This window comes from Diaphorina citri, unplaced genomic scaffold (genome assembly GCF_000475195.1).
Source record: "Diaphorina citri unplaced genomic scaffold, Diaci psyllid genome assembly version 1.1 scaffold522, whole genome shotgun sequence".
In the NCBI taxonomy this organism is placed as follows: Eukaryota; Metazoa; Arthropoda; class Insecta; order Hemiptera; family Psyllidae; genus Diaphorina; species Diaphorina citri.
Window position 1 is genome coordinate 87,275 of NW_007377956.1, and position 15,078 is coordinate 102,352.

At 38.4% G+C, this 15,078-nt stretch overlaps 1 protein-coding gene and 1 long non-coding RNA gene across 3 annotated transcripts; both read left to right on the forward strand.

Annotated features, from left to right (window-relative positions):
• The first annotated feature begins 156 nt into the window (after positions 1-156).
• LOC103509713 (T-complex protein 1 subunit delta) lies at positions 157-14,106 on the forward strand. 2 transcript variants are annotated; one of them, XM_008474340.3, is made up of 11 exons: positions 157-409; positions 823-875; positions 1,092-1,181; positions 8,447-8,794; positions 9,381-9,542; positions 10,035-10,271; positions 10,903-11,141; positions 11,645-11,743; positions 12,550-12,685; positions 12,813-12,926; positions 13,378-14,106. In XM_008474340.3, exons 1-11 carry the CDS (start codon positions 304-306, stop codon positions 13,393-13,395), a joined length of 1,602 nt encoding a protein of 533 aa, XP_008472562.1. In that variant the 5' UTR covers positions 157-303; the 3' UTR covers positions 13,396-14,106. The 2 variants fall into 2 exon arrangements, with proteins under 2 accessions (XP_008472562.1, XP_008472561.1); XM_008474339.3 differs by lacking the exon at positions 11,645-11,743 and adding an exon at positions 11,440-11,538 and having other exon boundaries at positions 158-409.
• Positions 5,688-6,705, forward strand: LOC103509712. The gene is made up of 3 exons (XR_003391663.1): positions 5,688-5,715; positions 6,123-6,236; positions 6,685-6,705. It is a non-coding gene; the product is annotated as an uncharacterized LOC103509712 (long non-coding RNA).
• Positions 14,107-15,078: the final 972 nt, after the last annotated feature.

A 15,078-nucleotide genomic window follows, 5' to 3' on the forward strand; every position in this document is an offset into this window, starting at 1 on the left:
TAGGTAATAAAAAATAAAATAAAATTATAAAATTTAAAATTGAGAACCGATTAATCGAACTCGTTTTCCATTTTTTCAGTAAACGATTAATCGAAAAAACAATATCGATAGAAAGCATGACCGCGTTCACACACATGAGCACAGAACAAGGGCTGACTTCTCACATGTCAACAAATCCATTCAAAAAATCTTTTGTACGCCCGCTCTACCTCGTGATTTCGGCTACTTTTCGTCTGAAAATTCTTCAGTTTTCCCCATATCCCTGTCTTATTGTGCAACTTGTAAGGAGTTTATCTTGCCAAAATGACTGTCAACGCGTCGGGTGATTCCAAAAACTCAAAATCCTCAGCTTTCAAAGATAAGAGTAAAGCCACTGATATCAGAAACAGTAACATCGGTGCTGCCAAAGGTAAGATCCCGAAATTTGTTTTTTCCCTGGATTGAGTCATAGAAAGTACCAAATCCTATTTCATACCAGAGATTTTCAGTATTGAGCGTCGAAACAAAGTGCCTAAACAGCCCAGGCTTCCACAGATTTTGTTAAATTTGGATCGAAAAGTACAGATGCAAGACATCAATGTGTGAGATTCATGATTCAGGAGGAGTTCCCTTTTGGTCATTCCTGAAAGGGGTACTGATATTCCTTTTAGCTCATTTTGTTGGGTACATTTTGTGACTATACCTTTCAAGAATGAAATTGGTGTCAAAATCTTCTTTTGTTAGTAATAATAAATTGAATTTTGACACCAATTTCAGATTGAAATTGTTGTCAAAATCTTCTTTTGTTAGTAATAATAAAATGTATTTTCCTTTTCTTTCCAGCTGTAGCTGATGCAATCAGAACCAGTTTGGGACCTAGGGGCATGGACAAAATGGTAAGAAATTATTGACTCGTAGTGGTCTAGTCTTATTGTTTGGTAAAATCAGTCCAAAAATTAACCCTTTACTAGTTCACATAACAAGCTCTCAATAATGAATTGGGTATTTCACATAGAATTTAGTTCTTCTTACTTGAGTTAGTTCTTGTGTCTCAAATACACATGATTATTTAATAATTTTTAAATAATTAATTTAATTCTCCCTTCTTACAGATTCAAGCCAGCAATGGAGAAGTTACAATCACAAATGATGGAGCCACAATTCTAAAACAGATGAATGTCATTCACCCAGCTGCTAAAATGGTAAAAAATAGTAATAATAATTTATTGCCTAAAACTTTAGTAGTAACTAACCTTTACTAGACCGCTAGGTGGTCAAAATCTAATTATTGTACTTATACTATGTCATACCTTAGCTGGAATGATCTCTTGTGTACCAGGCAAGCAAACCTAATCCCCACACATTTTACTATTGAACTAACCTTTACTAGACCGCTAGGCGGTCAAAATCTAATTGTACTTATACTATGTCATACCTTAGCTGGAATGATCTCTTGTGTACCAGGCAAGCAAACCTAATCCCCACACATTTTACTATTGACTGTATACAAAAAGTCAGTGTTCTAATAAGTATGTGTTAGCAATACACACAGCCTTATTTACTTTATGTCAATATAGCTATTTTTACTTTCTATTACTACAGTATAGCGGAGCTATACTAGTAATGAAAGTATTGCAATCGGTCCAAATTTTCAAAATCGGGAAATGGTTGGAAATATCCGTTTTGGGATCCCCTGATGTCAAAAAAGTGATTTTTAGCCCATGGTCTGTACGTAACGTACGTACGTACGTAACGTACGTACGTACGTAACGTACGTACGTACGTAACGTACGTACGTACGTAACGTACGTACGTACGTAACGTACGTACGTACGTAACGTACGTACGTACGTAACGTACGTACGTACGTAACGTACGTACTATTTTAAGATAGGAAATTTTTGGTCGAAAATTGGCCGCCGTCGGCGGCTCAGGCTCGGGAAAAATTTTCATTTTTTTTTTCCAAATACGTATTCCGCAAATGTAATAGAAAGTCGTGTGATGTTCACACCAGATTTTTTACTTTCTATTACTACAGTATAGCGGAGCTATACTAGTAATGAAAGTATTGCAATCGGTCCAAATTTTCAAAATCGGGAAATGGGTGGAAATATCCGTTTTGGGGTCCCCTGATTCCAAAAAAGTGGTTTTTAGCCCATGGTCTGTACGTAACGTACGTACGTACGTAACGTACGTACGTACGAACGTACGTACGTACGTACTACAGGTTTAAATGGGAAAAAGTAAATAGTTGTGAACAAAATATCTCAAGAACGGTTTATCGTAGAGAAATGAAATTTGGTATGCTATCCCGGCATGGTCCAAGGACGCGACTGTAACAATTTGGTAAAAATCGGACAGTCACCCATCCAGATATTAACCAAAGTAATTGTTACTTAACCCTCATTTCGTGGAAAATGTTGAAAAGGTTGTGAACAAAATATCTCAAGAACAGTTTGTCGTAAAGCAATGAAATTTGGTATGCTATCCCGGTATGGTACAAGGACGCGACTGTAACAATTTGGTAAAAATCAGATAGTCACCCATCCTGATATTAACCAAAGTCACTGTTGCTTAACCCTTATTTCGTAAAAACGGTAAGAGACATAGAAAACCTTTGGTCATTCGGATGTGAATATTCTAATCAATGTGATTTTTCACGCCGAATCGAATGGTGCTACTTGTAGTACTGTCTGACTTACGGTTGAGAAGTTGCGGGTTCGATACTTCCATGTGTCGACAAATTTCCCTTTTATTCGTGAACCGTTACCAAATAAGCAAGTGAATAGGTAATCCCAATGTGATTTTTCACGCGGAATCGAATGGTGCTACTTTCAGTACTGTCTGACTTACGGTTGAGAAGTTGCGGGTTCGATACTTCCATGTGTCGACAAATTTCCCTTTTATTCGTGAACCGTTACCAAATAAGCAAGTGAATAGGTAATCCCAATGTGATTTTTCACGCGGAATCGAATGGTGCTACTTTCAGTACTGTCTGACTTACGGTTGAGAAGTTGCGGGTTCGATACTTCCCTGTGTCGACAAATTTCCCTTTTATTCGTGAACCGTTACCAAATAAGCAAGTGAATAGTTAATCCCATGTGATTTTTCACGCGGAATCGAATGGTGAAACTTTTAGAACTGTCCGACTTAATGTAATAGAAAGTCGTGTGATGTTCACACCAGATTTTTTACTTTCTATTACTGAGTATGAAATGGATCACTTCTGACTGCTATTAATAGGACAAAATAAACAATGTAATTACAAAGAAGAACATATCATAGGATGGGTTGGGGCAATTTTGAAACACCAACTTCAATGGTCTCAAATGACATGTTAACAAAGTACCTATACCTAAGCATTCTAATAAAAGTTAAGACTCTTCTCTAGGTTCTATTGAAATCTGACTACCTCAGTTGTCATTTAGCTTGTCTCAGAATTGCACTTGTTCCAAATTACCCAACCCTTAACATTTTATTCCATTTATGGTGGCAATTAAAATCATCTTGCATTGTTTTCAAACAATGCAGAATACCATGTGATGCCGCCACTGGTCGCTACTCACTTAAAGGCCCTAGCAGCCTTTAAGTGGCCCATAGGACTGTAACTTCCCTTTACTTGTAGAAATTAACGCTATCTTCTTTCTCAGATGGATCACAAAGTGGTTGTGTCAGACTACTCTGCTATGGACCGTGTCCTCAAGGAAGAGAGAGCATACATTCTGAACATCGTGAAACAGATCAAGAAAGCCGGCTGCAACGTTCTTCTGGTACAGAAGTCTATTCTGAGAGATGCTATTTCAGACCTGGCCATCCACTTCTTGGACAAGATCAAAGTCCTCGTGGTCAAGGATATTGAACGGGAAGATATAGAGTTTGTGTGCAAGGTATGTATGTATGTTGCAAACGTCAAGATGATTGACCATCAAGCCATTTTTACAAATTTTTCTTTTGATGTCATATGTCCCAATGTGTACAAGGAAAGATGGGTTTTTCTATTCCCTTTTGATATCGACTAATACCTCCATGTCGGCTTCAAAGTCAGCAATATCTGATATCTGATTAGGTGGAAGAGCTAGAGCTTACTATATGAAAATCCTGTCATTAAAGCCTTTCAAAATAGCTCTACAAAAAAAGGTTTGTTACATTTGAAGAGCGAAATATACCTACTTACGAAATGTACAAAAAAGTGTACTTGATGAACTAAATAATGTACTTATTGTACAGGTACTGCTCTTGCAAAATGTATTAGATACATATGTGTACTTTGATAATAACCTGAGCGCACACGGCAGTGCGATAGGCCAAGTTCCTGTAAGCTTTCATTTTTTGTAACTTTGAGTAAGTTGGTAAGATTAGCGATCTAAAATTTTTACTTAATGTACCACATACCTAATGTATCTTTTATGATTTGACTCGAACCACTAACTTTCAGATCTGAAGTCCATTAGTCCACGCGCTAACCAGGTGTTAAGTCATTAATAACACGAAATTTTTATTTTATTCCCCCCCCCCTCTCAGACACTCAACACTCGTCCCATCGCATCGCTCGATCATTTCCTGCCTGAACATCTGTCTAGCGCTGATCTGGTTGAAGAAATTCCCGCGGGCAATTCCCGATTTGTCAAGATCTCTGGCATACAGAATCCGGGCCGAACTCTCACTGTTGTGGTGAGGGGAAGCAACAAACTGGTGCTGGATGAAGCCGCACGCTCCCTCCATGATGCACTGTGTGTGGTGCGCTGTCTTGTCAAACAGAGGTAAGATTGGAACTTTTTTTTGTCTGAATAATTCAGCTTTGGTTTGAACAAACATCCCCCCCAAGAGTTTTAGAAGGAAGAAGGAAGTGTAACTGCAAGGTCTTATCGTCCCGAATTCGAAGAGAGAAGGAAGACAGGATAGGAGAAAGCCAGGCGTTCCGAGAACGAACCTTATCTGGTTAGGATAAAATCCGCCCGGGCGTGAATCGAACCCGCGCCCTAGCGCTTACAAGGCAGGCGCGCTACCAACGCAGCCATGTAGGCTGGAATTGTATCTTCTTATCTCATGTATTTTCAGAGCTTTGATTGCTGGAGGCGGTGCTCCTGAGATTGAACTTAGCTTGAAGTTGACCAAATACGCTGATACTGTGTCCGGAATTGATGCCTACTGCTTCAGGTAAATGCAACCAACACCTAAAATTTACCATGAATACCCTCTCCTACTGTTTAGATATATTTTTACTTTCCTTATCCTTTAGGAAGGAAAGTAATGTAATCGGGTCAAATTTTCGATGGTCAGATTTTAGTACCAAAACACGTTTTGAGGTCCCTAGAGCCTAAATCCAAGGTTTCAGCCATTGGTCCGTGTGTGTGTCTGTCTGTGTCGAAACTTATTTACCAAGGTATTATTATCGACTCCGAATCTAGGCTGTAGGTACTGTTTCCTATTCATCTCAACTTTAACTGAATCTTAACCTATTTGTTGTGTTGTACAGAGCATTCGCCCAGGCTCTAGAAGTGATCCCACTGACTCTGGCTGAGAATGCTGGTCTGAATCCGATCTCTACAGTGACCGAACTGAGGAATCGACATGCCCAGGGTGAAACTACTACTGGTATCAATGTACGCAAGGTAAGAATAACTGTACTTATTTTTTAGCTGATTTCCTTTTTGGGGATCAATGTACGCAAGGTAAGAAGAACTGTACTTATTTTCTTTTTAGCTGATTTCCTTTTTGGGGATCAATGTACGCAAGGTAAGAATAACTACTGTACTTATTTTCTTGTTAGCTGATTTCCTTTTTGGAATGAGCCAATCATATTGTGCCAAAGTTAGAAGTTTGGGTCAGTGTTTTGAGTGCCAGCGTGCTCCTAAAGGAGCTCTTCCAGCCAACCACTATTCTTCCCTTTCTCTGTAGCGCGAACAACCTACTGTCCGTAGAGTTAAAGCGCTTTTAGAGGGGGAGGATTTTCTGAGGTAGGACTTTACTGTTAAAACTCCTTTATTTGTATAAATAAATGTCTAAGCAGTTACAGCTCCCTTTATCCAACCTCTTGGGGGGGGGGGGGAGTCAACTTATGCCATTTTGCCATGAGATTTTGCCATTATTTTTGTCATGACATATTATACAATGTCATTCTATTGTACTTGTTTCATTTCCAGGGAGCTATCACCAATATCCTAGAAGAGAATGTGGTTCAACCCCTCCTAGTATCTACCAGTGCGATTACGCTATCTACTGAAACAGTTCGCAGTATTCTCAAGATTGATGACATTGTAAGTACCTTCATACCTACTATCATACACAGAGTTAAGGAAAAGATCCAGGATACATTTTGAATAACTTTAGATAATTGGACAGCACTAAGCAGAAGGTCTAGCACTAGTCAAAAGGGGAATTACCTTATGGATGGTTCTTTTCTGATGCTGTCCGGTTTAGATAAAAAGCTGAAGTTTTGAATATCAGTCTGGACTCCAATTCTAGCCCAACCTTTCTAGAGTTTCTAGTTCTAGTGAGGCCCTAGTTAGAAAGGTTATATTTGGACTAGCAGTCTAACTTTGAACATACGGAAACTAATTTTCTAGTGAGCATCAAAGTTTTGGGCTGTTGGAGCCCAAAACTCCGAGGTGGGCCACAATTTTGTTTCGTTTGATAGATTTAGCACAATGGAAAGGCTCTTAGCCTGAACAAAACTAATCCATGATTTTGATTATCTGTTTTCAGGTGAACACTCTGAATTAAGTTCTTCTCTCCTGTCTGTATTCAATTTTCACACCACACCCACCCTCACCAACGTCTTATCATCAATGCAATTGTTCTGCCTATCGAGTTATTTCTTGGTACTTGAAGTATCTACTTGAACCAGCTTTTTTCTATCAAGTTATACTCGTATCTTCAAGAATATTGTTATGTTTGAAACAAGTTTTTACTTTCCATTACTACTTACAGTTATAGCGAAGCTATACTGGTTTTCTGTCAAGTTAGAGCTTAAAAAACATTTCTTATACCTACTTGAAACAACTTTTATTCTCCTGTCGGTAACTGTAGCTGAGTGGTTAAGAGCAATGACTTGGCCCGAAGGTACTGGGTTCGAATCTCAGCCAGGGCGTGAGATTTTTCCCCGGATAGGCAATATGGGCATAGATGTGCATTGTGCACTGAAGTAATGTAAACGTGGTCCCACTACAACTTCATCGAAAAAAGCGTGTAGGGTTATTTATGTTCTATTTATTTAAGGATAAAGTTCCACCCCACAACTGAGATTGAACCGGCAATCTCCTGCTTAGAAGTCGAGTAACTCAACCACAATTTTGCTGGGAAGGATTTGTGGTAATTGGATTTGATGATCAATGTTTTATTATTACTGCTTACAGTGAATTTTTGCGTTTATTTTTTACAATTGTTTTTTAACTGAGTTTAACCATTTTTCTAACAAAAAATATATGAAAATTACTTAACACCAAAAAGCCTTTTGTCTTATCATCTTGTCTCTCACCTGTTATCACCCATACGTAAGTGTGGGAACAAAATAGGTCTGATATATTGTTTTCTTGCATTTTAGGGGGACATGGGTGTTCCATATGAGGTCTTTTACCGTATTGTAAAATCCACTGCTCAACTCTATCCTTTTATTGATGTCTTTGTCCATCGCTCCATCCTTCGATATCATCCTACCCAAATATTTGAATTGATCTACCTTCTTTAGATGTTGACCGTCCATTGTTACACTGCTCTCACTGTTATTTCTTTCCATCTCTCTTTTCTCTGCACTGAAGTTTAATCTGTACTCTTTTGCTACTTTTGCCCACTCGTTTATTTGATCCTGTACTTCTCGTTTGTTTTTACCCCAAATGAAGATATCGTCTGCAAACAGCATGAGTTTCATATTTTCCTTTCCCAGTGTTGATGTTCTACTCTCTTCTGAATTTCATTCATGACTGTTATGAATAGCAACGGCGATAGCACTCCTCCTTGGCGTAAACCTGACTCGATGATGAAGCTCTCTGTCATTCCCAGTTTTGTTTTAATCTTACTCTTTGTTCTTGCATACAATCTTGCTATTCTGTCAACTATTGTTTCGTTGATTCCTATGTTTCTTAAACTCTGCCAAACTTTCTCTCTTCTCACCACATCAAATGCTTTTTTAATGTCCAAAAATGCCATCTATAATTCTTTCCCAAATTCGTAATATTTTTTCATTAGTTGTTTTATAATATTTAATATTAAAATATATTTTTCGTAATATTTTTCCATTAGTTGTATAAATTAGTTAATTAATGGAGTAAATGGAACCCTTCACACAAAAAAACGCGTTTCACAAATGGTAAGAGTCGTTCTCGGGATTCGAACCCAGGACTCCAACAAGAGAGACGTGTTTACTTACCGAGAAGGTCTGATTGGTTCCTTGTTCTGTACGCGGCTAGGGATAGGATTAGGCAGTTGGACAGCTCTCTGGTTCACCTTGATAGCCAAGTCTTAATTTCAGTTGGTAGAACTCTCAAAGGCCCAAGACATTGAGGCAGGAGATGGTACCACCAGTGTTGTAATTGTTGCCGGGAGTTTGCTGGAAGCTGCAGAGAAGTTACTCCACAAGGGCATCCACCCAACCACCATCTCAGATGCCTTCCAAAAGGCAGCTGCCAAGTGTGTGGAAATCCTGACTGAAATGTCCACTCCAATTACTCTAGCTGATCGGGAGAACCTGATCAAGAGTGCAGCAACATCACTGAACTCCAAGGTTGTGTCACAGCAGGCTTCTCTGTTGGCTCCGATTGCTGTGGACGCTGTGCTCAAAGTTGTTAATCCCCAGAGAGATACCAATGTTGATTTGAAGGTAAGAATATTACTTCCTGGTAAGAAGGACAGTCAGAAAATACAGAATTGTAATTTAAAAAAAAAAAAAAAAATGGGTTTTCAACCACAACAAGAGGAAATGTAGGATAGGTCCTACAAAATGTAGGACAGAAGATAAAAGATATTCTGTAATTTCTCAAGTCCCTTCCCTCCTCAAGAGCCCTTCAGAACCCTTTCACTCAAAAGAAACCCATGAAAAAAAGAAGTGCTTTATTTATTTAGACTGTCGAATTAGGACATGTAGTCCCATTATCATGGGAAAAATATTTCAGATAAATATGAAATTTTTTACTAACATGATCAATTCTAAAATTCTAAATATTCTACCTGTGTTTAAGTAATGACCCCCCTCAAGAGCCCTTCAGAACCCTTTCACTCAAAAGAAACCCATGAAAAAAAGAAGAAGATAGGCCAGTATCTCTTGGGAAAAATATTTCAGATAAATATGAAATTTTTTACTAACATGATCAATTCTAAAATTCTAAATATTCTACCTGTGTTTAAGTAATGGAGAGAGGTAGGTCAATAACAGTCAATATTTCATTTTGCTGTTCATCTGCTTCCAGGACATCAAAGTGATTAGAAAGCTAGGTGGTACTGTAGAAGATACCGAGCTTGTTGATGGACTTGTGTTTACACAGAAGTCAGCCAATGTCAATGGACCCAAGCGAGTGGAGAAGGCAAAGATTGGACTCATTCAGTTCTGTATTTCACCGCCCAAGACTGACGTGAGTATGAAATGGATCACTTCTGACTGCTATTAATAGTACGAAATAAGCAATGTAATTACAAAGAAGAACATATATTATCATAGGATGGGTTGGGGCAATTTTGAAACACCAACTTCAATGGTCTCAAATGACATGTTAACAAAGTACCTATACCTAAGCATTCTAATAAAAGTTAAGACTCTTCTCTAGGTTCTATTGAAATCTGACTACCTCAGTTGTCATTTAGCTTGTCTCAGAATTGCACTTGTTCCAAATTACCCAACCCTTAACATTTTATTCCATTTATGGTGACAATTAAAATCATCTTAAATATTATGAGAGTATTTGCTTAAAAAAAAAATCTTGCATTGTTTTAAAACAATGCAGAATACCATGTGATGCCGCCACTGGTTGCTACTCACTTAAAGGCCCTAGCAGCCTTTAAGTGGCCCATAGGACTGTAACTTCCCTTTACTTGTAGACATTAAGTAACGCTATCTTCTTTCTCAGATGGATCACAAAGTGGTTGTGTCAGACTACTCTGCTATGGACCGTGTCCTCAAGGAAGAGAGAGCATACATTCTGAACATCGTGAAACAGATCAAGAAAGCCGGCTGCAACGTTCTTCTGGTACAGAAGTCTATTCTGAGAGATGCTATTTCAGACCTGGCCATCCACTTCTTGGACAAGATCAAAGTCCTTGTGGTCAAGGATATTGAACGGGAAGATATTGAGTTTGTGTGCAAGGTATGTATGTATGTTGCAAACGTCAAGATGATTGACCATCAAGCCATTTTTACAAATTTTTCTTTTGATGTCATATGTCCCAATGTGTACAAGGAAAGATGGTTTTTCTATTCCCTTTTGATATCGACTACTACCTCAATGTCGGCTTCAAAGTCAGCAATATCTGATTAGGTGGAAGAGCTAGAGCTTACTATGTGAGAATCCTGTCATTAAAGCCTTTCAAAAAAGCTCTACAAAAAAAGGTTTGTTACATTTGAAGAGCGAAATATCCTACTTACGAAATGTACAAAAAAGTGTACTTGATGAACTAAATAATGTACTTATTGTACGAGTACTGCTCTTGCAAAATGTATTAGATACAAATATATACTTTGATAATAATTTGAGCGCACACGGCAGTGCGATAGGCCAAGTTCCTGTAAGCATTCATTTTTTGTAACTTTGAGTAAGTTGGTAAGATTAGCGATCTAAAATTTTTACTTAATGTACCACATACCTAAACCTAATGTATCTTTTATGATTTGACTCGAACCACTAACTTTCAGATCTGAAGTCCATTAGTCCACGCGCTAACCAGGTGTTAAGTCATTAATAACACGAAATTTTTATTTTATTCCCCCCCCCCTCTCAGACACTCAACACTCGTCCCATCGCATCGCTCGATCATTTCCTGCCTGAACATCTGTCTAGCGCTGATCTGGTTGAAGAAATTCCCGCGGGCAATTCCCGATTTGTCAAGATCTCTGGCATACAGAATCCGGGCCGAACTCTCACTGTTGTGGTGAGGGGAAGCAACAAACTGGTGCTGGATGAAGCCGCACGCTCCCTCCATGATGCACTGTGTGTGGTGCGCTGTCTTGTCAAACAGAGGTAAGATTGGAACTTTTTTTTGTCTGAATAATTCAGCTTTGGTTTGAACAAACATCCCCCCCAAGAGTTTTAGAAGGAAGAAGGAAGTGTAACTGCAAGGTCTTATCGTCCCGAATTCGAAGAGAGAAGGAAGACAGGATAGGAGAAAGCCAGGCGTTCCGAGAACGAACCTTATCTGGTTAGGATAAAATCCGCCCGGGCGTGAATCGAACCCGCGACCTAGCGCTTACAAGGCAGGCGCGCTACCAACGCAGCCATGTAGGCTGGAATTGTATCTTCTTATCTCATGTATTTTCAGAGCTTTGATTGCTGGAGGCGGTGCTCCTGAGATTGAACTTAGCTTGAAGTTGACCAAATACGCTGATACTGTGTCCGGAATTGATGCCTACTGCTTCAGGTAAATGCAACCAACACCTAAAATGACCTAGCGCTTACAAGGCAGGCGCGCTACCAACGCAGCCATGTAGGCTGGAATTGTATCTTCTTCTCTCATGTATTTTCAGAGCTTTGATCGCTGGAGGTGGTGCTCCTGAGATAGAACTTAGCTTGAAGTTGACCAAATACGCTGATACTGTGTCCGGAATTGATGCCTACTGCTTCAGGTAAATGCAACCAACACCTAAAATTTACCATGAATACCCTCTCCTACTGTTTAGATATATTTTTACTTTCCTTATCCTTTAGGAAGGAAAGTAATGTAATCGGGTCAAATTTTCGATGGTCAGATTTTAGTACCAAACACGTTTTGAGGTCCCTAGAGCCTAAATCCAAAGTTTCAGCCATTGGTCCGTGTGTGTGTCTGTCTGTGTCGAAACTTATTTACCAAGGTATTATTATCGACTCCGAATCTAGGCTGTAGGTACTGTTTCCTATTCATCTGTGGTGTCTTTTTATACACACAGTATTGAAAACAACAACCACCACCCAGTAACAATGTTGCTTAGCAACCAGATCAACAATTGGGAAAATACTCTCCAGTTCAATTTCTTCATTCTATAGTCTGTTCTCTGCTTAGAATAAAACATACTCGTACATCTTCCTATTCCAAATCCTATCCCTGTATTCAATCCTTACATTACATTATTACATAGTACAATAATTACAATTAAAAGTTACAATAGTTTGGCGACGTTATTCTTTACATTACATATTACAATCAAAAGTTACAATATCATCTCAACTTTAACTGAATCTTAACCTATTTGTTGTGTTGTACAGAGCATTCGCCCAGGCTCTAGAAGTGATCCCACTGACTCTGGGGTTTCAGCCATTGGTCCGTGTGTGTGTCTGTCTGTGTCGAAACTTATTTATCAAGGTATTATTATCGACTCCGAATCTAGGCTGTAGGTACTGTTTCCTATTCATCTCAACTTTAACTGAATCTTAACCTATTTGTTGTGTTGTACAGAGCATTCGCCCAGGCTCTAGAAGTGATCCCACTGACTCTGGCTGAGAATGCTGGTCTGAATCCGATCTCTACAGTGACCGAACTGAGGAATCGACATGCCCAGGGTGAAACTACTACCGGGATCAATGTACGCAAGGTAAGAATAACTGTACTTATTTTGTTAGCTGATTTCCTTTTTGGAATGAGCCAATCATCGGCTAGTCAACTCATGAGATTTTGCCATGATATACAATGTCATTCTGTTGTACTTATTTCATTTCCAGGGAGCTATCACCAATATCCTAGAAGAGAATGTGGTTCAACCCCTCCTAGTATCTACCAGTGCTATCACGCTATCCACGGAAACAGTTCGCAGTATTCTCAAGATTGATGACATTGTAAGTACCTTCATACCTACTATACTTTCATACAGAGTTAAGGAAAGGGTCCAGGATACATTTTTAATAACTTTAGATAATTGGACAGCACCAAGCAGAAGGTCTAGCACTAGTCAAAAAGGGAATTGCCTTATGGATGGTTCTTTTCTGATGCTGTCCGGTTTAGATAAAAAGCTGAAGTTTTGAATATCAGTCTGGACTCCAATTCTAGCCCAACCTTTCTAGAGTTTCTAGTTCTAGTGAGGCCCTAGTTAGAAAGGTTATATTTGGACTAGCAGTCTAACTTTGAACATACGGAAACTAATTTTCTAGTGAGCATCAAAGTTTTGGGCTGTTGGAGCCCAAAACTCCGATGTGGGCCACAATTTTGTTTCGTTTGATAGATTTAGCACAATGGAAAGGCTCTTAGCCAGAACAAAACTAATCCATGATTTTGATTATCTGTTTTCAGGTGAACACTCTGAATTAAGTTCTTCTCTCCTGTCTGTATTCAATTTTCACACCACACCCACCCTCACCAACGTCTTATCATCATTGCAATTGTTCTGTCTATCGAGTTATTTCTTGGTACTTGAAGTATCTACTTAGCGTTTTTCTATCAAGTTATACTCGTATCTTCAAGAATTTTGTTATGTTTGAAACAAGTTTTTACTTTCTATTACTACAGTTATAGCGAAGCTAAACTAGTTTTCTGTCAAGTTAGAGCTTGAAAAACATTTCTTATACCTACTTGAAACAACTTTTATTCTCTTGTCGGCAACTGTAGCTCAGTGGTTAAGAGCACTGACTTGGCCCGAAGGTACTGGGTTCGAATCTCAGCCAGGGCGTGAGATTTTTCCCCGGATAGGCAATATAGATCTGTGCATTGTGCACTGAAATAATGTAAACTTGGTCCCACTACAACTTCATTGAAAAAGCGTGTAGGGTTCTTAAAGCGTCTATGTTCTATTTTTTTAAGGATAAAGCCACAACTGAGATTGAACCGGCAATCTCCTGCTTAGAAGTCGAGTAACTCAACCACAATTCTGCTGGGAAAGATTTGTGGTAATCGGATTTGATGATCAATGTTTATTATTACTGCTTACAGTGAATTTTTGCGTTTATTTTTTACAATTGTTTTTTAAATGAGTTTAACCATTTTTCTAACAAAAAATATATGAAAATTACTTAACACCAAAAAGTCTTTTGTCTTATCATCTTGTCTCACCTGTCCCCAAGGGTAAACTTTGCCCATTTTGAAGGGATATTTACTCGTTAGTAGGAGCTATACACAGGAATGTACCTACATGGGCGAACCGGGAAATTTAATGAGAGAGAGAAAAAAAAAAAAGAAATCTGGATTTCTTGAAAAAAGGGTTACAGAAAATTTCCTCTGTTATCCACAGGAACAATCAGCTTAAGCATCATGCGATTGAGGTTCTCCAAGACTTCGGATAAAATCCACATCTGATTGGGTTGAAAGGGAAAACAAGGAGCCACATTTAATTAGTACAAAAAGAAGAATATTTTATTTTACAAAACAGATTCAGACAAAACACATTCTTCAAGGCAGAAAGGATCTCACCTGTCCCCAAGAGTAAACTTTGTCCATTTTGAATAGATATTTACTCGTTAGTAGGAGCTATACACAGGAATGTACCTACATGGGCGAACCGGGAAAGTTAATGAGAGAAAGAAAAAAAAAGAAATCTGGATTTCATGAAAAAAGGGTTACAGAAAATTTCCTCTGTTATCCACAGGAACAATCAGCTTAAGCATCATGCGATTGAGGTTCTCCAAGACTTTGGATAAAATCCACATCTGATTGGGTTGAAAGGGAAAACGAGGAGCCACATTTAATTAGTACAAAAAGAAGAATATTTTATTTTACAAAACAGATTCAGACAAAACACATTCTTCAAGGCAGAAAGGAAGAAGATCTTTTCCTAGGTACAAGATAGGTTTTCATTTAAATTACATATTAATTTATTTTTGTTAATATTTATTATTTTTTTTGTCTATCAATAATTTTCTTTTCTTTGTGGTGGTTTTACCTTTGGATCTCTGGTTCAGAGTAAGCTTAAATTTCGTAAACGCTTTTTAAGCCTGGGGAAAACTTTTTAAACGAAAATGTTTCTTTTAAAATAACTTCATTATTAAATTGTTCTATTGA

Coding starts and splice junctions, on each gene's coding strand:
- LOC103509713 (XM_008474340.3), top strand. CDS start 304: ATGACTGTCAACGCGTCGGGTGATTCCAAAAACTCAAAATCCTCAGCT. Junction 876..1,091: donor CTAGGGGCATGGACAAAATG/GTAAGAAATTAT, acceptor CCCTTCTTACAG/ATTCAAGCCAGCAATGGAGA. Junction 10,272..10,902: donor ATATTGAGTTTGTGTGCAAG/GTATGTATGTAT, acceptor CCCCCCTCTCAG/ACACTCAACACTCGTCCCAT.